We start from the raw sequence: 26,626 nt of genomic DNA on the forward strand, positions 1-26,626 counted from the left end.
CCACTTGGCAAGATCGTCCACTGAAATGGGGTTAGCTTCAACATGAAAGATGATAACATCTACCTCTGTCTTTCCACGACCACTCTTGATCCATCCACTGCTTCTGTGTTGTTTAGAGTCTTTGGGTGGAATTTTCCAGCCAAGCTCACTCCAAAACCAGAAAATCCTCCCCCCCCCCCCCCCCCCCCCCCCAAGGTCAACGGACCTTTGCCTGCTACAATTCCCATAGCGGGCGGGGCAAGAAATTTCCCCTCTCTGATTCTCCATCTTGAATAATTAGTAGCCTAGAAACAAATTTCTACCACAGGTACTGAGGGAATGCCGCACTGGTAGAAAAAGGGATGGGGGGAAGCAATAACTTTTAGTTTCTTTTCCATTAAAGATTGTATATCTTGGGAATGATGTGCCACGTTACTCAAGTCATGGGTTCTGGCCTCTCTGCACTCTGTTTGCTTTCAAATTGAATTAGAAGCTGTGTAGAAACGAGTTTTCTCCTTACAGACCACAACAAGGAACAGACGGAGTTTGCCTATGTGAACGTGCTGACCCGTGGAGATTTGTCATCTCTCTGTTGGATTTTGTCACCACTGCAACACTTCCATTCCAACGACCCGAATATTCAGCTGTGCAAGGTGTATTATGCATCGCTCAACTTCCGTGATATCATGTTGGCAACTGGCAAGCTGCCACCCGATGCCATCCCTGGTAAGGCCAGCTTTTGGAAAGGTTTTACTGTTGCGTTTCCTTGTGTTTTAATATCCACACTCCCATAAGCTTCTCGAGGGGGTTGTGCTGACAGATTATGATTCTGCGGTCGAGAATAGGACATTTGAAAGACAGGGCGGAGGGAAGGGTTTTAGGGAGAGTCCCTCCTCTGCTATAAGTGAAGGTTCTTCTTGGGTTGGATGAACCTCCCACTCCTGTCATTCTGCAGGATTTACTTTTAACAGATTTGAATGCTGGGAGTGATTGGTTACCTGCCTGAGCTACCCTGCGATCACCATTATCACCAGTGTAGCAATTCACAGTACACCATTTAAGAGTGTGGCACTGGGAAATGTAATGCTCTACATCTACATGCTGGGCATTCAAAGAAGGGAGAAAATGAAGTCATGTCCATGCAAATAGAACTATGCTTCTTGTAGGAAAAGATTGAGTGCTGTCGAGGGTAATTTTAACTGAACCGGTTTGTCAGGCAGTGTGCAGATTAGGCAAAAGGCCAGTTTTACAGCCTGCCCAGTATTATTCCATATTAACTTGAATGGAGGTTAAAATCGGGCAGCATGTGAAAGGAGGGTCCTATCCAATCCCAACAGGTCCCCATTTATCCTGCATTTATCTCCCAGACTTCAGCATACCAAGGTGTCAGCACAATCCAGTTTTTTATTTTTATTTTCTTTTCCCAGGCTTCCCCTCGAGCACATTTTTCCCTCAAATAGCCAGAATTGGGTTTCCATCTTCTGCACTGTGAATTTGTGTCTTGTTTCCTAGGTGATGCGGCCATGCAGCACTGCCTGTTGGGAATGGAATTTTCAGGTCGTGACCCCAGTGATAGGAGAGTGATGGGACTGCTCCCTGCCAAGGGGCTGGCGACAGTTGTGGATTGCGACATGCGCTTCTTGTGGGACGTTCCAGATAATTGGTATGTATTTTAACAGGATTTCTCAAGATGGGAAAATTCATCAACATGGTCAAAATTGCATTTTATTAGATTGAACAATGCGGTCTGGGCAGTATAACATTGCTGGTCTATCGGGGGTGGCATAGTGGTCAGCACTGCTGCCTCACAGCACCCAGGGGCCTGTGTTCGATTCCCAGCTTAGGTCACTGTCTGTGCGGAGTCTGCATGTTTTCCCCATGTCTGCATGGGTTTCCTCCGGGTGTTCCAGTTTCCTCCCACAGTCCAAAGATGTGCGGGTTAAGTGGATTGGCCATGCTAAATTGTCCCTTAGTGTCAGGGGGACTCGCTAGGGTAAGTGCATGGGGATAGGGCCTGGGTGGGATTGCGGTTGGTGCAGACTCAATGGGCCGAATGGCCTTCTGCACTATAGGATTCTGTGAATATTGGGATACAAGAGCTTAAAAGTAGACTGTTTGAACAGAAATATTGAACCCAACAGGCTTAAAAAAAAAAAGGCTGAAAGGAATTACATGTGTGGGTTTGCAAAATAATCCATATATGGGGTACCTATTTGAATTTATAGGCACTGTTCAGATTGACGAGAAATTTATATACGTAAAGAGCTTCCATTTGAAGGTTTCTTCCTGACTTCACATTTTGGGGAATTATTTTTGAAATGTAGTCAGATTATAAATGGCCCAAATCAGGATCCGAACCCCTATTTCTGCCCCTGATCAGACTTCTCTTGCTCTGAACCTTCTGAGCAATATTCCAATAGAGGATCCAGATCACAGGCAGTGCAGGAAACCTCAAAGGTCAGCAAAGAGAATCTGCACAGAAACCACAATGCCTTTTTTGACATTAGTTGCTGTATTCTGTAAATAAAGAGTTTCAATGTCCCAAAGCTGCTTTGAAAAGCTACAGAGAGAGAGAAGGTAAGTGTGTACGGCATAGCTAGGGTGAGGTGTGTGGGTAAGGTACGGGTGTGTGAGTATGGTGACAGCTGGGTAAGGTAATAAGCAGATACGTGGGTGTTGGAGTACTCAGGAAGGGTACGCACCAGAGGCCAGTCAGGTCTGGTCAGAGTAAAATTGGTTGGTGGGAGCTAGTCATAGAATTCCTAAGGTATAGAAGCAGACCATTCAGCCCATCGAGTCTGCACCGACTCTCCGACTGAGCATTTTACTCTGGCCCTATCCTGTAGCGCCACGTATTTACCCTGCTAATCCTCCTGACACTAAGGGTCAATTTAGTGTGGCCAATCGACCGATGCATCTTTGGAGTGTGGAAAGATAGGGCCTGGGTGGGATTGTTGTCAGTGCAGGCTCGATGGACCAAATGGCCTCCTCTGCAATATGGGGATTGTATGGTTGTATCTAGTCGCTGTCACTGTTATTCTGTGACTGGCTTGTGAAAAGCTGAAAGAGTAGGATAGTGTTTTGTTTCCAGTATAGTACTCCCTCTAGTGGTTTGAACTGATAAAAACATTCCTGTTGATCAGTTAAACTGTGTTGGATTGAGGTTGTGATTTGAACATTGAATCTTTTGATTAAGATCCTGCCAGAACCACTGGAACTACCAGCAGCCCCAAAACATAACGTTTGACAGATCATTGTGGAACAGCGTGACACTGAAAGTAGTCCCACATTGGTATTCTCTACCACAGTGGAGTGTGCCATCAACAATCAGTTAGCTGTCCCATGTAGTTTGCCATTTTCTTTAAAAGTTGCTTGATTTTCTCTGAAACTTGGAGCAGGTCGGGAAATACTTATACCCTGTTTTCAGGTTTTTCCCCGTTTCCTCCCCTACCCTGAAGCTAGCAGCAAACGTGATTCTGAGAGTGGCAATCACTGCCCCTCTACGACCAAGTGATGGTCCTTTGGGTTTGAGGATAGGCAAGTGTTTGACACCTGTTTAGTTGTTACGCAAATGAAACCTATTCTGTCCCTATTCAAAGTCTAGCCCCTTAACTTGTACAAACACATTCAGGTCTTTTTTTCAAGCAAGAACTTGGGCAATAAGTTTTAGAAAGCTTTATGTTCATCAGGACATTATCCTGTTCGCGCACAAGGCTAACTCTTTGCGAAATTTTGCAGCACGAGTTATTAAGTAGACAGAGTCAGGAACGCTATTGATTTTTAACCCTACATATCCCACAGATATCAAGGTTAATTATAAAATTCCTTGCTCTCCCTCCCAAGATCAGTTGTCTTGGCACAGAGCAGGGGTATTTATGATTTAGTATCGCACCAATTAATTTACCCAGTCATCCAATAAGTAAACATATTTTCACACTGCGTGATTTTTGTATGTGGCTACTGATGTCTGATTGCACAACTCCAAGTCCAACAGAGGTCTTCAAATATTTGCTGGAACAACTTAAGCCCAAGGCTTGATGTTTGGTTTGTTTCTTTGCAGTTTTCTGATTGGTGTATGAAAAATCACATTGCTGCTTATTCATTCTTTGCTCTTCATTAAGGACCTTGGAGGAGGCTGCTTCAGTGCCTGTAGTTTATGCGACTGCATATTATGCGCTGGTGGTGAGAGGTCGCATTAAGAAGGGCGAGAGTGTACTTATCCATTCAGGGTCCGGTGGTGTTGGGCAGGCTGCCATTTCCATTGCCCTCAGTTTGGGATGTCGTGTCTTTGCTACTGTCGGTAAGTGAAATGGGATTCTTTTTGGTTATAAAATGGTTTGATTATATTAGGCGTTAATAGTTTTTCCAAAAATATGCTTTCTTCATAAAAATGCATTACCAAAAATCTCAATTTGAAAATTACAGAGTGCAATAAAATCTGACTTGTCTCCATACAGCATGTTCCACTCTTTGGAGTCTCTGTACAACAGTAATGCTCTTATTATTTACAATATACATTCCATGTCAGGCATACAGCCTGAATATGTGTTTCAAATTGAAAAATTACAAAGTATAATAACATTTAACTTTTCTCCATGTAGCATGTTGCTCTCTGAGGTTCCTATTATTAGACAAAAATATTATGAGTGAATAATTTAGTTTATTTATTAGTATCACAAGTAGGCTTACATTAACACTGCAATGATGTTACTGTGAAAATCCCCTACTTGCCACACTCCAGCGCCTGTTCGGGTACAGTGAGGGAGAATTTAGCACGGCCAATGCACCTATTCAGCATGTCTTTTGGACTGTGGGAGGAAACCGGAACACCCGGAGGAAACCCACAGACGCTGGGAGAAAGTGCAAACTCCACACAGACCGTGACCCCAGCTGGGTCCCTGGCACTGTGAGGCAGCAAAAATGAATCTTTGACTTGATCCATCCACGTATTGCCCTGATATACTGCCCATCTTTAAGATCAATCTTTCTAAATATGTTTTGGTACTTGTTGATGTCAGTGACTTACCAACTTGATAGTAGGAACCAAACAAAATAAAAAAATAAATTGATGTTTATTCTCAATTATTTCTTTAATCTGGCTTTTAACGTGCTTCAGGGCAATGGAAGTTCTTTTTGTCTGGATACTGTATGCAGTGGATGTTGAGATTTCAAGTGTTCCAGACTGCCTGCTGAAGAACACCAGTAATTGCTTTGTGACCAATTAAAATTGCAAGTTTCCACAATCTACATCAAATATTCAGAACATGTATCTGTTATTGAAGGATGGATGAAACATGAAGGATGGGGTTTTTGCATCAAGAAAAGCATCAGTAAATAAGTATTTGCAGGGCTCCTTCTTAATGTATGTAGGATAACTGGTTTAAAATTGTATCGATAGGGCAATGACTGACCACTTGTCTAATTATTCCGCACAGGTTCCACAGAGAAGCGTGCATACCTTCAGCAACGTTTCCCACAGTTGAATGACGAATCTTTTGCAAATTCCAGAGACACTTCCTTTGAGCAGCATGTACTGCGAGTGACTGGTGGCAAAGGTGAGCTGTTGGATACCTCTTTAACTAGAATAACTGCATGATAAATAGTCCATTACCGTTGGGGTACAAGAGCCTGGCTGGCTTCACAATCCAGAGAACATTGAAGGCATTGACTTGTCTAGCTTGCAAATTCAGATTATGCTTAAATAGCCTAGGGTAGTAGGTTCATGTACATGAGAATGGTTTCAATCTAGTCCATTAAAATTTGTTGTCATCTGTCTCGTCCCGGCTGCATTGTACAGTCGTTTGTAAATAAATCCTGAAGGAGCGAAAAGGAGAATCTACCCTGAGTGCCTGTGGTCTTGCTTGGTGAACCAAAATTTGGTTTAGCCCTCTGCTCTTTTGGAGGCGAATGACCTAATGGAGGAAGTTTTGATTCCTTTGAATTTTTGGGAATAAATTATATTGCCATCCTGGCTTGGAAGAAAGTTTCAAGTTGATCAAGCGTTAGGAAAACTAGTTGCTCAATTTTACTTGTGAATCTTCCAAAGCACTATTGTATCAATATTTAATCTATCCATTTAAAAACTGTGGGAATCTCTGGAAGAGATAAGACTCTGCTAGCACCTCAATCTGAAATGTTTTTCCTGTAGAATTGACTTTTTAAAGTATCTGTTAAGATGATAGAAGTATCTGCTTAGAGGCTGGTAGACACACGTGAAGTAATTGTCATTCAAAGGGTAGCCTGTGTTTATTTAATAAGGTCAGAGCGCTGTCTCTCTTCAGGTACCGTGACCTAAAAGGGTGTTGGCAACCATGGGGTTAGTACATAGTCATGCTTGACCAGGTAGTGGTTTGCCCTTGCCTTCTGCAAGAGGCTGACCAGGAATCTCTCTCTCACTTGCTGCCTGTCACAGGCAAATGTTGGAAGGATTTACAAGTTGGTACTCCACCTGTTTGGTCGAGTTATGAATGCACTTATCTCATCTTGGAGTGGGACTTCAACCCATAGCTTTTTGGCTCAGAGTCAGGGATGCTACCACTGTGCCACAAGACCTCTCCAAGTTCAGAGTTAGAAGTGGGAAAACATTATCCAATGGATGGCCCCTCTTTGGGAGTTTTGGTGTCTGCAGTGGCTTTCTTAGGGATTTAAATTATTCATGTAATTCCCCACATCAAGGAAAGGTTAGAAAGCCACTGGTAATCAAGCAAAGTATCCAAATACTTTTCAGATCAAAACGCGTGTTTGGAAATTGAAATTAATTAGTTCAAATCTCTATCTGGGACATTGTAGGTGTGCCACATTGCCATAGGTTACAGGAAGATGGTCTTTTGTTTTGAGTTTAACTGTGTGATTCTTCACAGACAACAGGCAGTTTACATCTGGATCTGAAACAGCTTGGGGCGCTACCAGCAGCTGTAGACCAGAATCAAAGTGCTAGCAGAAGCAAAGGTTTTTTACTGACTTTGGAATTACTGAACAAGGAACCTTAAGCTTGGATGTCCACAATCGGGAGGTGCATACCAAGAGTTTGAGGGTTACTTAGCTGAATACTAGTAGAGGGACCTTGGGAATTTCATACCTCGGAGAATAGTGGGAACACGGAGGCAAATCCTAAGTGAATTCCTGGGAGTTGTGGCACACCTTGGTTTGGTCCCAGGCAAAGTGAAGGATCCCTTCAGATTTTGTAAAATATAGAGGAAATTTGGGGTGGAAATAAAAGTAGAATAGGGAGTGTCCCATGAGATTTTCAAGCTTAAAGAATAAATGTTTACAAAAGAGTGCTAAGTTAGTAATAACTTGTTTAACTCTTATATAGTGAAGATTTCTATTTAGACCATGACATCAGTTAATAACTGAGAACTTGAATTCCTTCTTGGTCTCCCTTGAGATCATAACAGAACTATTGGAAAAATGGAGACAGCCTTCAAAACATTATTTAAAGGTGGTTTGACCAATTAAAAACTGATGCAAAGATAGATCATAAGTACTGGAACCTCGGAGGTTCTTTAAGGAGATGACAGGGAGCTGGTGCATTCTCAAAGGCATGGAATAACTTAGAAAGGATTCTTTATCTTAAAATAGATCCCTTTTGAGGTGGTTGTTTCAAGACTTGTATCAGATGCTTTGATGGCACACAAAGTAATCAGAATTTTGATCCTATGAAGATTATTTTGATTTTATATTTGATTGTGGGGCATCGGCTCACTTCAATCTGGACAAACTCCTGTGGAACTATCTTTGAAAAAGACAAATGAGCCTTGATCAGTCTTTCTTTAATGACATTGAAGTCCCTGTGCAAGTTAAAGTTGTTGTGATGAGACATGGCCCAGTAGCTCATGCTTCAGAAATCTCGGATCCCAAGCTCTGAAGGTTACTTAGAACATAGAACAGTACAGCACAGAACAGGCCCTTCGGCCCACAATGTTGTGCCGAGCTTTATCTGAAACCAAGATCAAGCTATCCCACTCCCTATCATCCTGGTGTGCTCCATGTGCCTATCTAATAACCGCTTAAATGTTCCTAAAGTGTCTGACTCCACTATCACTGCAGGCAGTCCATTCCACACCCCAACCACTCTCTGCGTAAAGAACCTACCTCTGATATCCTTCCTATATCTCCCACCACGAACCCTATAGTTATGCCCCCTTGTAATAGCTCCATCCACCTGTGGAAAAACGTTTCTGGGAAGGAAGGATTCTGGCCTCTGTTGAGCCGTTGCTGAGGTGGAATCAGCTTCATGGTATGTGAGTCTCTGGAAAAGCTTCCCATGGGAGGATTTGGATTGAAGGGAATGACCAGGCAATTTGCTACATGGCATGGGGCATTACGGTGGCACTGTGGTTAGCACTGCTGCCTCACAGCGCCAGGGATCCGGGTTCAATTCCAGCCTTGGGTCACTGTCTGTGTGGAGTTTGCACATTCTCCCCATGTCTGCATGGGTTTCCACCGGGCGGTCCGGTTTCCTCCCACAGTCCAAAGATGTGTGGGTTAGGTAGATTGGCCATGCTAAATTACCCGTTAGTGTCGAGAGGGATGGTAGGAAAAATACGTGGGATTACGGGAATAGGACCTGGGTGGGATTGTTGTCGGTGCAGGCTCGATGGGCTGAATGGCGGCCTCCTACACTGTAGGGATTCTGTGACTCTAATGAACTTGGATGTTTAGAATGTCAAATTGCCTGATGTGATGCTGGTTCCTGTGGTGGTCCTTCCACCTTGTACAGTCATAGGTGCCCACTATAGCAGTTGAGAGGCTTAAGGATGATGGCGGCATGGCTTAATGCCAAATGTACTGTGGTGAGGTGACAAACTTGTACGTTTTATAGTGATTGCTGCCATCAGGTGCTCTCCAATGTCTTTACTACATTAAGTATTGATTGTGAAGTATAATTTTCCCCTCAGTATTGTTAGACTAACTGTGTGATGCCATTGCCCGCAGGAGTGGACCTGGTGCTGAATTCATTAGCAGAGGAGAAGCTGCAGGCCAGTCTGCGTTGCCTGGCTCGACATGGGCGCTTCCTTGAGATTGGCAAATATGACCTTTCCAATAACAATCCACTCGGTAAGCATGCTAATGTAAAAAGCAAATAGAGTAACCACTAAGAAAACAGTGGTCTCCAAACAGTTACTAGGTTTTTGTACGCTGACATTTAAAACCATTTCAATCTGTGATCACTTGAGCCCAAATTTCCACTATTTTTAGTATATCTTTCTGCACATTTAAGTGTAGACAATGGCTTTAATGGTATTATTGGTAGATATTAATCCAGCTCATGTTCTGGGGACCTGGGTTCGAATCTCGCACAGTAAGAAGTCTCACAACACCCAGGTTAAAGTCCAACAGGTTTATTTGGCAGCACTAGCTTTCGGAGTCTCGGGCTCCTTCTTCAGGTGAATCTTCGAATCTCACCACAGCAGATGGTGGAATTTGAATTCAGTAAAAGATATCTGGAATTTATAGTCTACTGATGACCATGAAACCATTGGCCAATTGTCGAAAAAACCCATCTGGTTCAATAATATCCTTTTTTAGGGAAGGAAACCTGCCGTCGTCTGGCTTGCATGTGACTCCAGACCCACAGCAATGTGGTTGACTCTCAACTGCCCTCGGGTAACTAGGGATGGGCAATAAATGCTGGCCAGCCAGCAATGCCCATGTCCCACAAATGAATTTTTGAAAAAAAATTATGTATTGGGCCTTGGGCTCAATGTTGGATGTTCTTTTGTAATGAATGTCCATTATTTTCAGGTATGGCCGTCTTCCTGAAGAATATTGCATTCCATGGAATCCTGCTGGATGCCCTGTTTGAAGAAGGAAACAGGGAGTGGGAGGAGGTATCCGAGCTCCTGAAGGAAGGAATCCGCAGTGCTGTGGTCAAACCACTGAAGACCACGGCTTTCGACCGAGATGACGTGGAATCTGCATTTCGCTTCATGGCGCAGGGGAAACACATTGGGAAAGTGGTTCTGAAGGTGAGGGCACAAGACCATTTGGTCACATTGCTTTTCCACTCCTGAAGGAAGGTCCACACGGGAAAGCCGCCTTCAAGTGGCAGGATAAACAGATTAGAAAGCTCATAGAAGTTTGAAGGGCTGTTGGCAAGCATTGCGGTGAGTCAGATAGGCTGGGCCCACCACTGACCTGAGGCAGTTCCGTGCTGATCACCCCACCCAACAGCCCTGGCAAGAATTGACTAAACTAATTGTGTGTGGATCGTAGCTAAAGAATTGGGTGTGCTAATCTGGAAATACAGGTTTGTGAAGCAAATGTTTCAATTTTTAAAAAATACTTAAGTGTCCTTTGCAACTTTCCAAGGCACTGTTCACAGTTACTGTAGGCCATATCTCGAGGGGGAAATGATGAAGAAAAATATTGGACTGGATATTATAATCCTTTGTCAGCAGTTTGAAGGCAGGTGAGACGCACAAAATCTAGCAGGCAGCCTGCCCACCACCTGTCCGCCTACCTGGACCTGTCTGAAATTTTACAGGGGGCAATGGAGGTGTCTGGGAATCTGACTGCCCTTGAGCCAATTGAGACCTTTAAGTGGCCATTAATTGGACATTTAAAGGCCTCATCCCACCGCCGCTGGTATTTTACCATCAGCTGGGGGGAGCCCCATGCCATGCATGAAGTCCGGCAGTTTTAGCTGGAAGACTGGTGTTGGGCAGGGTGGGGGAATCTCCATTAGGAATCCCCAGAGGAGGCACCCCACCCCCATGGCCTCTTGAATCCTGTCCCCATCACTTACCCCCCTCACTAAGGGCCCAAAACCCTGGATATGCCTAGGTTCCACAACATGGGTCAGCTGCCTGCAGTCCCAAACTTGGCCACCACTCTTGGATGGCGCTTCTGGGACGAGCGAGCTGCCGGCCACCCAAATGGGTGGAAGGTCCCTTAAGGCAATACTTCCTTCCAAGGTATCTCAGAAACCCTACAGCACAGAAAGAGGCCATTCGGCCCATCGAGTCTGCACCGACCACCATCCCACCCAGGCCCTACCCCCATATCCCTACATATTTACCCACTAATCCCTCTAACCTACACATCCCAGGACACTAAGGGCAATTTTAGCATAGCCAATCAACCTAACCTGCACATCTTTGGACTGTGGGAGGAAACCGGAGCACCCGGAGGAAACCCACGCAGACACGAAGAGAATGTGCAAACTCCACACAGACAGTGACCCAAGCTGGGAATCGAACCCAGGTCCCTGGAGCTGTGAAGCAGCACTGCTAACCACTGTGCTACCGTGCCACCCTAGGAGTGAAAGTCTCTGCTTAAAGTAATTAACGCTGCTGCCAGTGTTAAGTTGTTGGAGGGCAGACATCAGGATTGTGGGCAGGCTCATCCCCACCTCTTGATGTTGTAGCTTGGGTACAGGGACCTTGTGAAATGCAATCCATTGAGTCATTAGAAAAACAACTCAACATATCAGATAATTATAGGATAATTTGCAATTCATTTCATTCTTAGAATGAAAAATTTTAAGCATTTTGCTTAAGTATAGAAATGCACCATCTCGATTCAGATTCCACTGAACTTAAATAAAGAACAGAAGCTGAACAGTATTACAGCAGCCAATATTCAAATGAAAGTTTATTTATTAGTGTCGCAAGTAGGCTTACATTAACACTGCAGTGAAGTTACTGTGAAAATCCTCTAGTCGCCACACTCCAGCGCCTGTTCGGGTACACTGAGGGAGAATTTAACATGACCAATGCATCCAACCAGCATGTCTTTCGGACTGTGGGGGGAAACCGGAGGAAACCCACGCAGGCACAGCGAGAATGTGCAGACTCTGCACAGACAGTGACCCATGCCAGGAATCGAACCCGGGATGCTGGCACTGAGACAGCAGTGCTAACCACTGTGTCACCGTGCTGCCCTGTGCTGAGTGTTGTAATGCCGCTGAGCTAAGCATCGAAGAAAAATGTAGAAAGTGGCACTTTTAACCCCTATCCTGATCGTAGAATAGTTTTATTTGCCAGATGCTCACATGCCATTTCTATGTAATAGTGGGTTCTCTATTAGAAATCCCTAGAGTGATTGCCAAAGAGAAGTCAACTGAGCCAGGGAAATAGCTATCTGCTACTGAATGCTTTTGACTTCAGTGTTTCCCATTTTAGCTTTCAAGGCTGGAAAGGGTATTATCTTTGCTGTAGCCGGGTTGTCCTGTGAATACCTGCTGTCTGCTGCAGAAAAATAATGATAATGCCAAAAATGAAAAAGAGTGGTTATAAGGAAAGTCCAGAGATACTGACACTGTTTCAACTAGAGGGGTAGCTGAATTAATAGATTCTGAAAATATGAACAGTTTTGATGAGAATAAACAATTTTGTGTCAGTGTTGAGGAGTCATTTAATTTAAAACAGTCACTAAACAACAGAGCAGAGGTGTTAAGAGATTCTATTTTTTTGCACAGGGGGAGTTAATGGAGTATGGGCTGCTTTACCATGGGGTGTAATGGAGAGAGAGGCCATTAATCTTTTAATATAAATATTCAAAGCGAAGGGAGTTGAGGAAAAGCCACGCAGTCTGATATGAGCAAAATATTGAACTAAAAACAAAAGTGCTGGGGAAAAAAATGATGGCATCTGTGGAGAGCGAAACAGACATTTCTGCCAGACCTGCTGAATATTTTCAGCATTTTCTTATCTATTGGGGGTAGCTGAGCGGCAGTGTTGCTTTTGGATTGTTCTGGGGAAAGCAGCTGTACAGGCTCGATGAGCCAAGTGGGTCCCTCGATGCTTTCTGTCTGTCTTCATGCAGTGTTTTGCTCTCATAGCTAGGGTTAGCTGAGAAACAACCTACTGACAGTTAAAGGTGTTGGAGTCTCAAAGGATATTAATAAAGAGCGTTAATACTTCCTGTGGGATAAGTGATTTGAATGCATTTTGATATCAAATAAATGGATTGTTTTAATATTTACAATTCTTCTGCTGCTTGAACTTCCCTCAAAGAAATGAACGGGGAACCTGTGAATTAACTTGCAGCCAATCCGCATGATCCCTGGCCAATGTTTTGCAATTTCATTAATGCATTACCATTCTGAAGAACAAAATGAAATGCATCATCTCACAAATATGTACTTAAGTAATTGCAAAACATCCTCGGGCTTGGCCTGAAGTTGGGCAGGGAGACATCTGTTATCCTCTAGACAGTGCAACCTGTATGACCACCTTTTCAAACCACCAGTATTATCCCCGCCTGAGAGAAATTACCCTATGGAAAGAGTGTTGGGAAATTCCTCCCTGTCTCTTTCGGTTAGACAGACCTCCCACATCTGCCAGTTTTCTTGGGAATGTGGGATTATGCAGGACAGAAAATGACCATCTCCATCCATCAGCAAACCGGGAATGTTACAGATTTCTTCACTTTGCCCCTGATGAGATCTTTAATTGCCTTGCCATCGATCTCTTAAAATATACAACTACTCAGGTCGGTCATTCTACACGTTTACCACCTTGTGTGAAGTGGTTAAGAGATTAGCCAAAAAAGATGGGTTTTGGGGAAGGACTTAAATGAGGGAGGGAAGGTAAAAATCATCCTGACTGCAGATATTTTGTTCTTTTTTTGCTTTATTTTCCCCAGCTCTGTCAGTCCTGTAAATCTATATTTTGCCGCCTTTGTCTTTTTATATGTTGATACCAGATTTGCCTTTCAGTTTTACTTTTGCTTTGTGAAAAGAATTCTCCATATTTGGCGATTGCCCATAAGGTATCCATTCGGCTGTGACCAAGTTAATTTAACAGTCCTTTTTTAGCACATGAAGGTTGGGTGTTCTTGCCCTTCTTTATGATATTCTACCTTCCTTGTGTGTAATTTTTATATTTACCATCTCTTCCTCTTTAAGCTGCACCTTTTATATGGGCACGGACATCTGCAGATTAATTTGTAAATATTAACAAGCAAATCAATGAAGACATCTTCCACTCTTATTATTAGTTATCATGTTCTCTTTGGTCACTTCTTTTCTTCAACTATATTTATAGAGCTGTTCTTTTCCCATATTTTTTGCTGATCGCACTCTTTTTTTTTTTCTCTCATTATCTCTTCTCTTAACCTGTGGTTTTATATTAAGGATTTTTAAAATCCTTTCCCCTGTTGCCCACATTGTTCTCCTTCTCCAGCCTCCTTTTAACTCTGCTTTTACATAATCAAATATATTTTTCTGCAAAGCAGCCTGTGAATATTTTGGCTTCAGTTAGAAGACCCAAGAGTTTCGAGTCCTGCTTAGGTCAGCACTTGGAAGCCAGTAGCCTCCAGTAGATGAGTTTCTTTTGCCATTAGCTGGGTTGGGACGTGAGATTTGGAACAGGAGAGACCGAAAGACAACTATTTTTACTGTCCATAGGATTTTCTCTTAAGCTGGTTGATGATGAGGCAGTTTTAGCAGTGATGGTGGTAAATGATTGTCACATCATGCTTAACGACATGTCATTGCATGTCACCAAACAGGTTCGAGAAGAGGAAGGCAAATCCCCTGCTGCAAGTTCAGAACAGCTGGCCATTGCAGCAGTGCCCCGCACTGCCTGCCCAGCAGCAAAGTCTTACATCATCACAGGAGGTCTGGGAGGTTTTGGTTTGGAGCTGGCAAATTGGCTGATTGAGAGAGGTGCTCAGAAACTGGTCCTGACATCCCGGTCCGGAATACGCAATGGTAAGTGATCAGATGTTTACAAATTGTGAGATCCTGCTGTGGGCAGTGTAGGGGTTTTGTTTATTATCTACTTAATAAGTCACAGTGACATCAAGTCTGCGTATCTGCCCTTTTAGATGGTGAGATCCATTTTTTAAACATTTTCTAGTGTTGTCCATTGGCTAAAAACAACTCGGTTGTTGAATCTTGTCGATCCAATTCAGTACAGCAAAATTCTACCTTTTGGGTTGCATTTTTAAAAACATCTTTATCTGTTTTGACCTGTGTAAAATGATTGTAGTATTACACAAACTATGCGTCTGGCTTCAGTTTTCTATTGGGTGGAATGAAATCTCCATTTATTTTTGGAACTAAAGAATGAAAACAATTGTCATGATGTGTGACGCCCGAACACTTTGTCATGCATCACAATATGTTAACTATTTGTCCCAGAATATAACTATATAAAGTCCCTTCACCCAGTGGATGCAGCACTTGGCATTAATGGAAATTGATACTCCATCAATGTATTAACCTACATGAGAACTTTAGACTCACTTTAGCCTGATCACTCAAGACCTTTGAGGACATTGTACAAACTTGACAGTACAGAAAATTATCAGCAGTTGTTGAATTGGGGTTATTAATGGCCATGCTGCCATGGGCAAATTGATTTGTAACTTAATGATAATTCCTGCTCTGTTACAGGGTACCAGGCTAAGCGGGTACGTGAGTGGAGAGAAATGGGCATAAAAGTCCTCATTTCCACCAGTGATGTTTGCTCTTTAGAAGGAACGCAGCGTCTCATTGCAGAGGCCTCTGGTCTTGGCCCTGTAGGTGGCATCTTCCACCTTGCCGTGGTGAGTTCAGAATATAGCTTTGTGCCGGTGTTAACACAGGTCATCATTGATTGAATCCAATCCAGTCGGTGAAATCAAAACCAAGACGCGGCGCCTTTCTTTACGAGAGAGTTCACTTGGCTTTGTTCAATTTCGTAACTTTCCTCACACATCCCGTGTCCCAGCTATCCCCTACTTAGATATGTTCAAAGTACTTAATTAAATAATGTCCTTCGTATCCTAACAATATAATTAATATAACATTGACAATTGTTATGTCCAGAATTATTAAGACTTGCTTCAGGAATGAATTCTTGTGGACACAACAGCCCTGAGTTAGTTGGCAACAGATGATGCTTGTGTTGTCTCTTTCATGTTCTGCATCATTAAAGTGAATAGTGAGCAGTAATAGTTTTCACCCTCTGCTACCAGGGATGGGAATATTAGCACCATTGTGGCCATCCAAAGTAAGTATGTTTGATGCGATCATGTGAAAGTGCTTCCTGTGTGGTTTCCAGTTTCACCTGGATTTATCTGTGATGAAAGGGTGAAAAAAAAATCTGGAAATGAAATCCAGTTCCAGCTTGTCTTGTGACTCCACGAAATGTTTTCAAAAGCACTTTACAAACTTTTCCATTCACAAAGGTTAGCTACTTATCTCATTCCATGATGTGAGATGGCTGTTTGTTAACTATTCAGCAATACAGTGGTAGAGTGGTATGTACTTGGACTAATAATCCAAAGACTTGAGTTCAAATCCCATTGAGAATTTAAATTCAATTAATTAACTAAGTTTGCAATAAAATGTTTGTTGCAAAAACCCCGTCTGGTTCACTGATTTATTACAAGAAAGTAAATCTACCGGCTTTACTTGCTATAGCCTCTATATGACTCCAGACACACAGCAATGTGCTTGCCTCTTTACTGCCTCAGAAATGGCCTCCGTTGTATTCAAGATGGCTGACCGTAACCGTCACAAGGTAGTTGAGGATCAAAGGTAGTTGAGGATCAAAACTAAATGCTGACCTTGCTAGCAATGCTCACATCCACCAATTAATTTAAAAATCTCTTTTGACGGTAGTGCTAAACATCACTGTGGCAAATTTCCTTATGTATGATAATCAAAGTTTAGAAAATTAAAATCTACCTACCGTACCAGCGAGGGGTGTGACTACATGGATACAGTTTAATCTCGGGCATCTGAAGTGAATCCAGCTCCTTTAAATTCCACTGCTGGTATTTGGATTTGGGCAAATTGATTCAGCTCCAATAGTAATGAGATTGTTCATGTTTGCACGCTGCCTGTCATCTCATGCCTGGAGATTTTACTGGAATCTCATTTGGGTATTTTTTTTTCTTCTATAGGTTTTGAAAGATGGCATGTTGGAGAACTTGACTCCTGACCTTTTCAAAGATGTCAATCTGCCCAAGTACAATGGCACAATTCACCTGGACAGGTAGGTATACAATGAGGATATTTGGAAAAAGTGTTCAAATAATTATAGCAGATCTTTTTTAAACACATCAGTTGTATATTATTGAAAATAAGTTGGGTTTGGGTTCCTTCTGAATCTGATTACCTCATTCACTTATGTTACCATCCCCTGATCCAACTGACCAATGGAGATCATGTAAACCGGACCATTGCTGCTCCACCAATTTGATTGGTTGGTGGAATTGATATGACCTAATGCTGATTGATTATTTCTTCTGGCGATCAGATTCACTCGGAATGGCAGAGGCAGTGCTTCCCAGTTCTGTACCTTCCTCAACTTCACCCAGCTCAGAGCTCAGGATCTCCTGTCCCTCCCCGACAACCCCCACTCTACCTTCCTGTCAGGACACTGGGGCAACTTCTCTCGCATTCCTTGGCCTTCATAGTTAATAGGACTTGTCACAAGACATCTTTTACAAGCTGCAAAGAGTAACTTTTTTTATTTAAGACTTTGAGATAAATGGAACACAATCTATAAGTCAAAAAGAGACAGTGACAGTTGTATTCTGTAGTGTTGTAGATCAATGTATTTGAAAGTTTAAGAAAAGCCAAGTCATGCCAGTACATGCAGTATTATCCATTCTAATCAATTGAATTTAATATTGTCACGTGTATTAGTATATAGTGAAAAGTATTGTTTCTTGCGCGCTATATAGACAAAGCATACTGTACATAGAGAACAAAAGCAGAGGGTGCAGAATGTAGTGTTACAGTCATAGCTAGGGTGTAGAGAAAGATCAACTTAATCTCTGGTAGATCCATTCAAAAGCCTGATGGCAGCAGGGAAGAAGCTGTTCTTGAGTCGGTTGGTACGTGCTCTCAGACTTTTGTATGGATCTTCTTGGAGATATTACTCTGTTTTAGGCCTGGTTTGCATCTGTACACTTTTTAGTGCCTATTTTAACTTTACTAAATCTGATTGTCGTGGAAGTTTAACGCAGTCAGTAAGACTCTGTTACAATTTTCTACTATAGGGTCAGTCGGGAGAAATGCACAGCGCTGGATTATTTTGTTGTCTTCTCCTCTGTGAGCTGTGGCTTTGGTGTTGCTGGCCAGAGCAACTATGGTTTTGCCAATTCTGCCATGGAACGTATCTGTGAGCAAAGATGCCGTGACGGCCTGGCAGGTAAGTGTACACAACCGAAGCAAGTTAGTCCAAACTTTTCCTTCGGAAATTTTCCTGATTCCGAAAGTAAATATGTTGGCCTAGAATTTACAGCTAAAATAACAGGAGTTTAATAGAGCTCACCATTATTCATAGAATCACAGAATAGAATCATAGAATCCCTACAGTGCAGCAGGAGGCCATTCGGCCCATCGAGCCTGCACCGCCAACAACAATCCCACCCAAGCCCTTTCCCTGTAACCCCACGTATTTCCCTTGCTGATCCCCTAACACTAAGGGGCACCCATAAACCCACGTAGTTACCCTGCTAATCCTCTGACACTAAAGGGTTAATTTAGCATGGTCAATCCACCCAACCCTGCACATCTTTGGACTGTGGGAGGAAACCGGAGCACCCGGAGGAAACCCACGCAGACACTGGGAGAATGTGCAAACTCCACACACACAGTCACCCGGGTCCTTGGTGCTGTGAGGCAGCAGTGTTAACCGCTGTGCCACCATGCCGCCCATGTGCATCATTCTCAAACTTGTGGTGAGGAATGAACTGTCCATTACTACAAGTTGCTGGGCGATTAGCCATTAAACTTTAAAAAAGCAGCTCCCCCCGCAGCATCCCCGTGAGTTGAATAAAGTTGCTGCATTTCCTCAATAGTTGCCGATTAAAACTCAATGAGAAGTTAGGACTGGTATTTAAGAATGGAAGTATTATAAGACTTGTGTTCCTACATTGCCAGTCAATATCTCCAGTCCAGAAAGGGAACAATTTAAACTGTGGTGTCTCATTCTTACAGGTAGTAAATTGTTAAGTATTTTAAATTTGAAACTTCCTCTTTCCCTTAATCCAATCTAATTTTTCCCTCTGTTTCTCTTTCAGTACCCTATACGACTCTAATTTACCCTTTTTTTTCTATTCATCATAGAAATCATAGAAACCCTACAGTGCAGAAGGAGGCCATTCGGCCCATCGAGTCTGCACCGACCACAATCCCACCCAGGCCCTACCCCCACATATTTACCCGCTAATCCCTCTAACCTACGCATCCCAGGACTCTAAGGGGCAATTTTTAACCTGGCCAATCAACCTAACCCGCACATCTTTGGACTGTGGGAGGAAACCGGAGCACCCGGAGTAAACCCACGCAGACACGAGGGGAATGTGCAAACTCCACACAGACAGTGACCCGAGCCGGGAATCGAACCCAGGACCCTGGAGCTGTGAAGCAGCAGTGCTAACCACTGTGCTACCGTGCCGCCCTGAATAATATTAATATGAATATTAAATTAGGTTTTTTTTGAAAATGATCAATATCAAACTTTGAAAATTGCTAACAGAGGGCAGGATATCAACCAATTTAAGCAGGTCTGACAGCATCTATGGAGTGAGAATAGAGCCAGCGTTTTGAATCTGGGTGACTCTTAGTCAGATGATCACAGCTCTGATGAAGGGCCATCCAGATCTGAAACATTACCTCTATTCTCTCCACAGATGCTGTCAGACCTGCTGAGATTTTCCAGCATTTTCTGTTTCTGATTCCAGCATCCACAGTAATTTGCTTTTATCAACCAGTTCAGTTTGCATCCATGTGAATATTATTTTCACTTGTCATGGGGAAGGCCTTGGGACTGAATTTCCTCACTGCTTCTGTTAGAGTAGCAATGTGTAACTGAGGCAATGATGTTTCTGAAGTAAGAAAATTGGGCAGAAGGCAGAATTATATGAAGGAGAAAACCATAATATAAACTGGGGACAGGGACATCTCTGACTGCTGCAAGATGCATCAGAAGACACTTCTTCACTCAAGTATTCTCTTCTGTGTAATGCAGTCAACTGTATCTCATCTTTCCTTATGTTGGAAGAAAAGGACATTTCCTCAATCCATTACCCATCCTTCAATATGGCAGCCTCTCTGCCTCTATAGAAACATGCCAGTAATCATCATTTTGAGTGAATAAATTAGCAGCAAGCACACTCTTTTCTGTAACCAACAGAAAATGCTGGAAATATGCAGCACGTGCACTAGCACTTGTGAATTGAGGAGCTAACTTTTCTGGGATTAGCATTAGAAACAAAAAATGTCAGGAAGGAAGATAAAAATCCAAATGAATTTTAGCTGTGCAACTGGAAACGCTTGAAAGTAGTAAAAATGGATAGTTCCTTTCTAGAAATCAGCTCAGTGAGCCAGTTGAAAAGTATAAAAGGGTGGCACAGTGGTTAGCACAGCTGCCGAACAGCGCCAGGGACCCAGGTTCAATTCCAGCCTCTGGTGACTCTAGAGTTTGCACGTTCTCCCCATGTCTGTGTGGGTTTCCTCCGGGTGCTCCAATTTCCTCCCACACTCCAAAGATATGCGGGTTAGGTTAATTGGCCATGCTAAATTGCCCCTTGGTGTCAGAGATAAGTTAGCAGGGTAAATGTATGGGGTTACTGTGATGGGGCATGGGCAGGATTGTTGTCGGTGCAGACTCGATGTGCCAAATGCCGCCCTCTGCACTGTCGGGATTCTATGAAAAGGTTGCGAAAATGTGTAAAGATGTTTGAGCATTTTCTGTAACTCACAAAGAATACCCTTTGATCCATGTCTTAGGCCTAGCCATACAGTGGGGTGCCATTGGAGACGTGGGTATTATCTTGGAAACCATGGGTGATAACGACACCGTGATCGGTGGAACTTTGCCTCAGAAGATCAGCTCCTGTTTAGAGGTTCTGGACCAGTTCCTGAACCAGTCTCATCCAGTTATGTGCAGCTTCGTCCTTGCGCAGAAGACCGTAGTTAAAAAAGCTGATGGCAGTGGCCAGCGGGACCTCATTGAGGCTGTTGCCCACATACTTGGTAAGTATCATTGATATGAATCATATTGTGGGATATCCCTATGATCACCCCATATTGTTCAGCCCTGTCAGTGAATACTGGTGATTTTAGGTTAACAATTCAGGACCTGTTGCTATTCGTTCAATATTGAGAGGTAATTTTAACACCTCAACAGTTAATGTGGTTCTGTTGCTTTGCAGAACTGTGTGTCTATCCATGCTATAGGTCTGGTTTACTTACACATCTTGATTTAATTTACAGTCACAATGTTTCAGAAATTCTCAATTTTGAGAATGCATCATATTTTCTTGTATTTGTGTTTTGGACATTTTATATTGAAAACTCTGCTAAGTTAAGGGTACAAACATTGTAATGGCTTCCCATAAAGATTGATCAGGTGTGATCCAACCAGAATCAACTTTTGAATAAGTCTTCTCTCCAATTTATCCAATCCGCTCATCTCAAAAGACATTGGGGGTCAAATTCAACTTTGACCTGGGCACAAGATGGGTGGGAACTGACTGCCCTCCATAAACCCTGCTCCGCTTTCCTTTCCATTTACTTTAGGGAAAACGCCTCCAGCTAGTTCACTGCTACCCATTTTGTGCCCAGCTGAAGTTGAATTTTTTTACACACTCCACTCTGCCTATGGCTTCTTGCCAGCTTTATTCCTGTATCCGCTTTATTCCCATATAAACCATTACTGTATGTCTTGGCAGGGCAGCAAGCTCTTTGGGTTAATCACTGGCAAAACTTTTATCTTTTCCTCACCCAGCATCCAAAGGTATTCATGTCCAGAATGCTAAGTTAAGGGTACATGGTGTGTGACATGATTGGTGAGCCCATGCACCATAAAGTATGTGTTATCTGAGCACTCTGATTTTTAGAAACACACATCAGTCATCATTGGGAATGGAATGAAGAAAAGCTTCCTTGGGGACCAGGTGTTTACTGCTAACATTTGCACATCTCCCATCAGGCCATGTTGATTTTATTTTTTTTTAGCAGGGATTGTGTGTTCTCCAGCTTTGTCCTAAGGTTGTGCCCCTCCTCTCCCCATAAGGTGCACGTGACATCAATGCTTTGAACCCAGACACAACACTTGCTGACCTCGGACTGGATTCACTGATGGCAGTGGAAGTACGACAGACACTGGAGAGGGATTATGAAATCGTCATGACGATGAGAGAAATTCGTCAACTCACCATCAATAAATTACGTGAACTTGTGAATAAATCTGGCAGTACTGGAGGTAGGTATTGAAAAATCCTATTTTCCGACATTGATTTTGGTGTTCTGGCAAAACTGCGACAATACATTCTTAACAGGATTCAAGCTGGCTGAATCTGAAACCAAAACACAGCTATTCTTTATTGACAGAGTTTATGGTTGTGTTCCGTCTTGCAGCTCTTTTCCACCTCCCAGTGTCCCAGCGGTCCTCCATTTATGTATGCTCAAAGTCCTGAATTAAACAATACCTTTCACCTGCGTATCCTAACGATTAAAATGCATATCTGCGCTGTGGATATTTCTGTGCCTGAAGTGTGGTGTTACCCAAGCCTTGATTTTTGAATCGGCACAGGAAAGACTCGGTCAGTAACACACTTAGCTGGAAATGCAAATTCAGACAACGTAGCTACTCTTAAAGTACCACCGCTGCTATAAAGGGGGAAGTTGTGCTGACAAATGAACTGTTAGCGATGGGATGGCAATGGGTAATATTTAGCCTTGACTGCTGAGTCGGAGGTTCTGATCTAGGAACTGCGCCAAAGCAGGGTTGAAATTGAACTGTGCTTCAGTAAAAGCGCAGTTGGCAGCTGAATAGAAGAAGGTTTCTGACTGCAATGCAGTCTCTCGGCCATTTTACACTTGGTTGCAAGCATAACTGTTGGTATTTGCAGCAAAGTACAAAGAGAAATAAGCTTTCATTTGTGTAGTGTTTCTCAGGAGCTTGGGGTATCCCAAAGCACTTTACAGGCAAGCAGAGCACAGGAACAGGAGTAGGCCTTCTGCTGCTCTGTTACATCATGGCTGATCTGTACCTCAACTCCATTTATCTACCCTTTCTCCATGATACTTGTATCTAACAAAAGAAGACCTGTCAGTCTCAGTATTCAAAGATTACAACTGACCCCCAACATTCGCACCCGTTTGGGGCGTGTGTGCGCGTGTGTGTGTGTGGAAAGTAAGGGGGATGCGTCCTATAGTAATATTTGTCGTTGGATACTAAAATAACAAATGTGATGACTACTATTTTAGTTTCATACAAAAGAGCTCTACCTTTCATTGAGAACAGTATGCCCATACTTGTTCTATTAAAATATTCTTCGATCATTGTTGTTTAAGTACTTCTAACCTAGCAGGTTTATCTTTAAGACAATTTCAGTACTGTTAGGCATTAAGAAGCAATGCTAATGCTTTCCCCTTGCTCTGGATAATGAAAATGTTCCCATCTCTTTTTACAGAATCAAAGCCCACACCCCTGTCACCGATAGACTCACCGCTGAAAGATCTGGACCTTAATGTTCTCCTTGTCAATCCAGAGGGGTCCACGATTGCCAAGCTGAATGATGTGGAGAGCAACGAACGACCTCTCTTCTTTGTCCACCCCATTGAGGGGTCAGTTGAGGCCTTCAAGGCGCTTGCATCCAAAGTCAGCATTCCTTGCTACGGTCTACAGTGCACTCAAGGTACGGGACTGGACTTGTCTAAACATGTTCCATCACAGTTAGCTGAGGGACCATTTAACTGAGTTTAGCTCACTCAAAAAATGTTCAGATTCCAGCTAGAATTACTGCAGCTTTAGCTACGGAAGTTATTTTGTTGTGAATTACTGCAGTATTTATGCTCATTTAAAAAATAAATTAAAGGGCCAACTTTGAAAATAGGGCTAAGACCAACCCAGCACATGGGCCTAGATTTTCCACTTTATTAAAATCGGGGCAGGGATTTGTATGTTGGAAACTTCTCTTGGTGAATCTGGCTACAGTGAGTGCTGAAATACTCTTGTCAGGTCGATCACGGCGTTGCTGTGCCAACCATTACCATGCAACAGTCAGGTTTTACATTGTAAAAAAATATTGGTAATAACAAGAGTAAATTACCCTTCCGGTGCTGGACACTGGAGATAAACCGGTGTCCCTCTGCATCCAGGGTTGTAAATGATGTATTTCCCTTCCCTAACTAACTTTGAGTGTGTACGCGTGAAACAGACTGGGTTTGAGTCACGGAGCTTATTACATTGCACTAACTTTGCCTATTTTTCATACAGCTGCCCCACTGGATAGCATTCCAAACCTGGCTTCCTATTACCTTGGCTGTATTAAACAGGTTCAGCCCGAGGGGCCCTACAGGATTGCTGGTTACTCCTTCGGGGCATGTGTAGCATTTGAAATTTGTACCCAGCTGCAAGCCCAGGCTAATATGCCTCGCCCAGTTGACTGCCTGATCTTGCTCGATGGCTCCCACTCGTATGTGGCTTCATACACCCAGGTATTATGCTGCCTACAATGCATCTCTTTTATATTGGCACATGGTTTTCTGTTAAAGAGAATACAGTTCACTTGGCTGGTGAAACTATTTTTTTCCTTTCTCCTTTCATTTGCTGCTTACTATAGATAAGTCTGCCCTTATTAAAGAGCTTGCTCATCCATCAGCTTTCAGTTGTAATGAGGGTCTGAAAGGTCTTCCCTTTAGACGTTGATTGACTTGCTGAGCAGTTGTCGCGCTTTCCTTTTTAAACTGCAGTGTATTTCTATTCCTTTTCCCTGTTGCGTGCCAATAGACACCCTGCCTGACTCCCTTGCCCACTGACTTCATATGTAATTTTTTTTTCCCCTGGTCATTTGGGCTTTGAAGCTAAGGGACTACGCGACCACAGCGTATAATAGTAGTGGAACTGATTCTTAAGTCTGACTGCTAAATTTGGGCCAGTTGTGATCCTTGTGGAGAAGATGCCGAGTATGGGAAGGCTGGTGGTATTATTGCTAGACAATTAATCCAGATACTCAGCTAAATGTTCTAGAGACCCGGGTTCGAATCCCGCCATCGCAGTGGTGGAATTTGAATTCAATAAAAAAAATCTAGAATTAATAATCTAATGACCGTTGTTGTGTTGGAAAAATCCAACTGGTTCACCGATGTCTTTCAGGGAAGGAAATCTGCCGTTCTTATCTGGTCTGGCCTACATGTGACTCCAGAGCCACAGCAATGTGTTGACTCTCAACTGCCCTCTGAAATGACCTAGCAAGCCACTTAGTTCAAGGGCAATTAAGGATGGGCAGCAAATGCTTGTCCATGCCCATCCCTAACTGGTCTTGAACTAGGACATTTCAGAGGGCATTTGCTGTGGCTCTAGAGTTGCATGTAGGTCAGACCAGGTAAGGCTGGCAGATTCCCTTCCCTAAAGGGAATTGGTGAACCAAATGTGTTTTTAAACAACAATCAATGATCATTTCATGGTCAGCATCACTGAGACTAGCTTTCGATTCCAGATTTTATTAATTAAATTTGAATTCCACCAGAGCATTAGCCTGGGCTTCTGGATCCAGTGATGTTTTCACTATGCCGTCATCTCCCACTGGATTTCTCATTTTGCTGAGATCAGCACTGATCATCTTTTCTCTCCCTTGGTTTCTAGAGTTACAAGGCAAAGCTGACGACTGGAAATGATGCTGAAGCAGAAACCAAAGCAATGTGCGCATTTGTTGGACAGTTTGCAAACACGGAACATAACAAGGTAGGGGCTGAGCACATATTTTAGTTGGGGGAAGGGCAAGAGAATCACTGGAAAAATGAGGCGGCTGAATCACAAGGGGTCAGAGAGACTATGTCTGTGAGAGACCTACTGAAATGTCACATCTATCCCAACACCAACAATTTATCTTGATGGCAATGTAGATTTCCACTGGTATCCCCAGACAGTTGAGTGAAGGGTGATGCCCCTGTCTCAATTCCTCTGTGGCACAGTGGTCAGCACTGCTGCCTCACAGCGCCAGAGACCTGGGTTCAATTCTGGCCTCGGGTGAGTGTGTGGAGTTTGCACGTTCACCCCGTCTCAGCTTGGGTTTCCTCCCACACTCCAAAGATGTGCGGATTAGGTTGATTGGCCATGCTAAATTGCCCCTTAATGTCAGTGAGATTAGCAGGGTAAATACATGGGGTGACAGGGTTAGGGCCTGGATGGGATATTTGTTGGTGCAGGTTCCTCCTGTACTATAGGGATTCTATGATTCTATGAATCTTGACTAAGTTTGCCCTTCTCACAACTCAAAGTGGCATGAGTATGATGCACTGTGATTTTACTTCCCTCAGTAGCTTGGTTACTGCTAGCTGCTATTTTGTTGGTAATTTAAGATGTAACGGGTTAAATCTATATGCAGTGAGTTCCATTTATTGCTGCTGCAATTAACTCTGCTTTTCGTATCAACAATGGGGGGGGGGGGGATGTTTTTGCAGGTGACTCAGGCGGGAGAAAACCCTGGGAAAATGCATATAAACTGCTTTTCCTGAGGTTTCCATGGCTCCTCAGCTAAAGGTGCAATGTGTGAGCAGGAAAAACCCTTTGGGAATGTATCCCTTTAGTTTGATAGATAAGGCGATAGCTTCAAAGACTTAACAGATTTATGTTTTGTCAGAAGTAGCAGACACTCCCGAAGGTGCAATTGGAAGAAATGTTCAGCATTGTTGAAAAGAGATAGTTACGAACTAAGTGAAGGCGAAATATGAAAAATTTCC

The 26,626-nt window shown here is 43.1% G+C and overlaps 1 protein-coding gene across 1 annotated transcript in view; it reads left to right on the plus strand.

The window, feature by feature from the left end:
- Nucleotides 1–26,626, plus strand: part of fasn (fatty acid synthase) — a 100,937-nt gene that overhangs the window by 69,360 nt on the left and 4,951 nt on the right. Inside the window, exons 27-41 of the mRNA XM_078225528.1 lie at nt 502–705; nt 1,492–1,642; nt 4,101–4,279; nt 5,415–5,534; nt 8,917–9,039; nt 9,727–9,950; nt 14,440–14,641; nt 15,329–15,480; nt 16,825–16,916; nt 17,929–18,080; nt 20,666–20,911; nt 21,954–22,142; nt 23,356–23,580; nt 24,162–24,382; nt 25,530–25,628. Coding sequence (XP_078081654.1) covers nt 502–705; nt 1,492–1,642; nt 4,101–4,279; nt 5,415–5,534; nt 8,917–9,039; nt 9,727–9,950; nt 14,440–14,641; nt 15,329–15,480; nt 16,825–16,916; nt 17,929–18,080; nt 20,666–20,911; nt 21,954–22,142; nt 23,356–23,580; nt 24,162–24,382; nt 25,530–25,628 — 2,579 coding nt within the window. The remainder of the gene's footprint in view (nt 1–501; nt 706–1,491; nt 1,643–4,100; nt 4,280–5,414; nt 5,535–8,916; nt 9,040–9,726; nt 9,951–14,439; nt 14,642–15,328; nt 15,481–16,824; nt 16,917–17,928; nt 18,081–20,665; nt 20,912–21,953; nt 22,143–23,355; nt 23,581–24,161; nt 24,383–25,529; nt 25,629–26,626) is intronic.

This window comes from Mustelus asterias, chromosome 12, assembly GCF_964213995.1.
Source record: "Mustelus asterias chromosome 12, sMusAst1.hap1.1, whole genome shotgun sequence".
Lineage (NCBI taxonomy): Eukaryota > Metazoa > Chordata > Chondrichthyes > Carcharhiniformes > Triakidae > Mustelus > Mustelus asterias.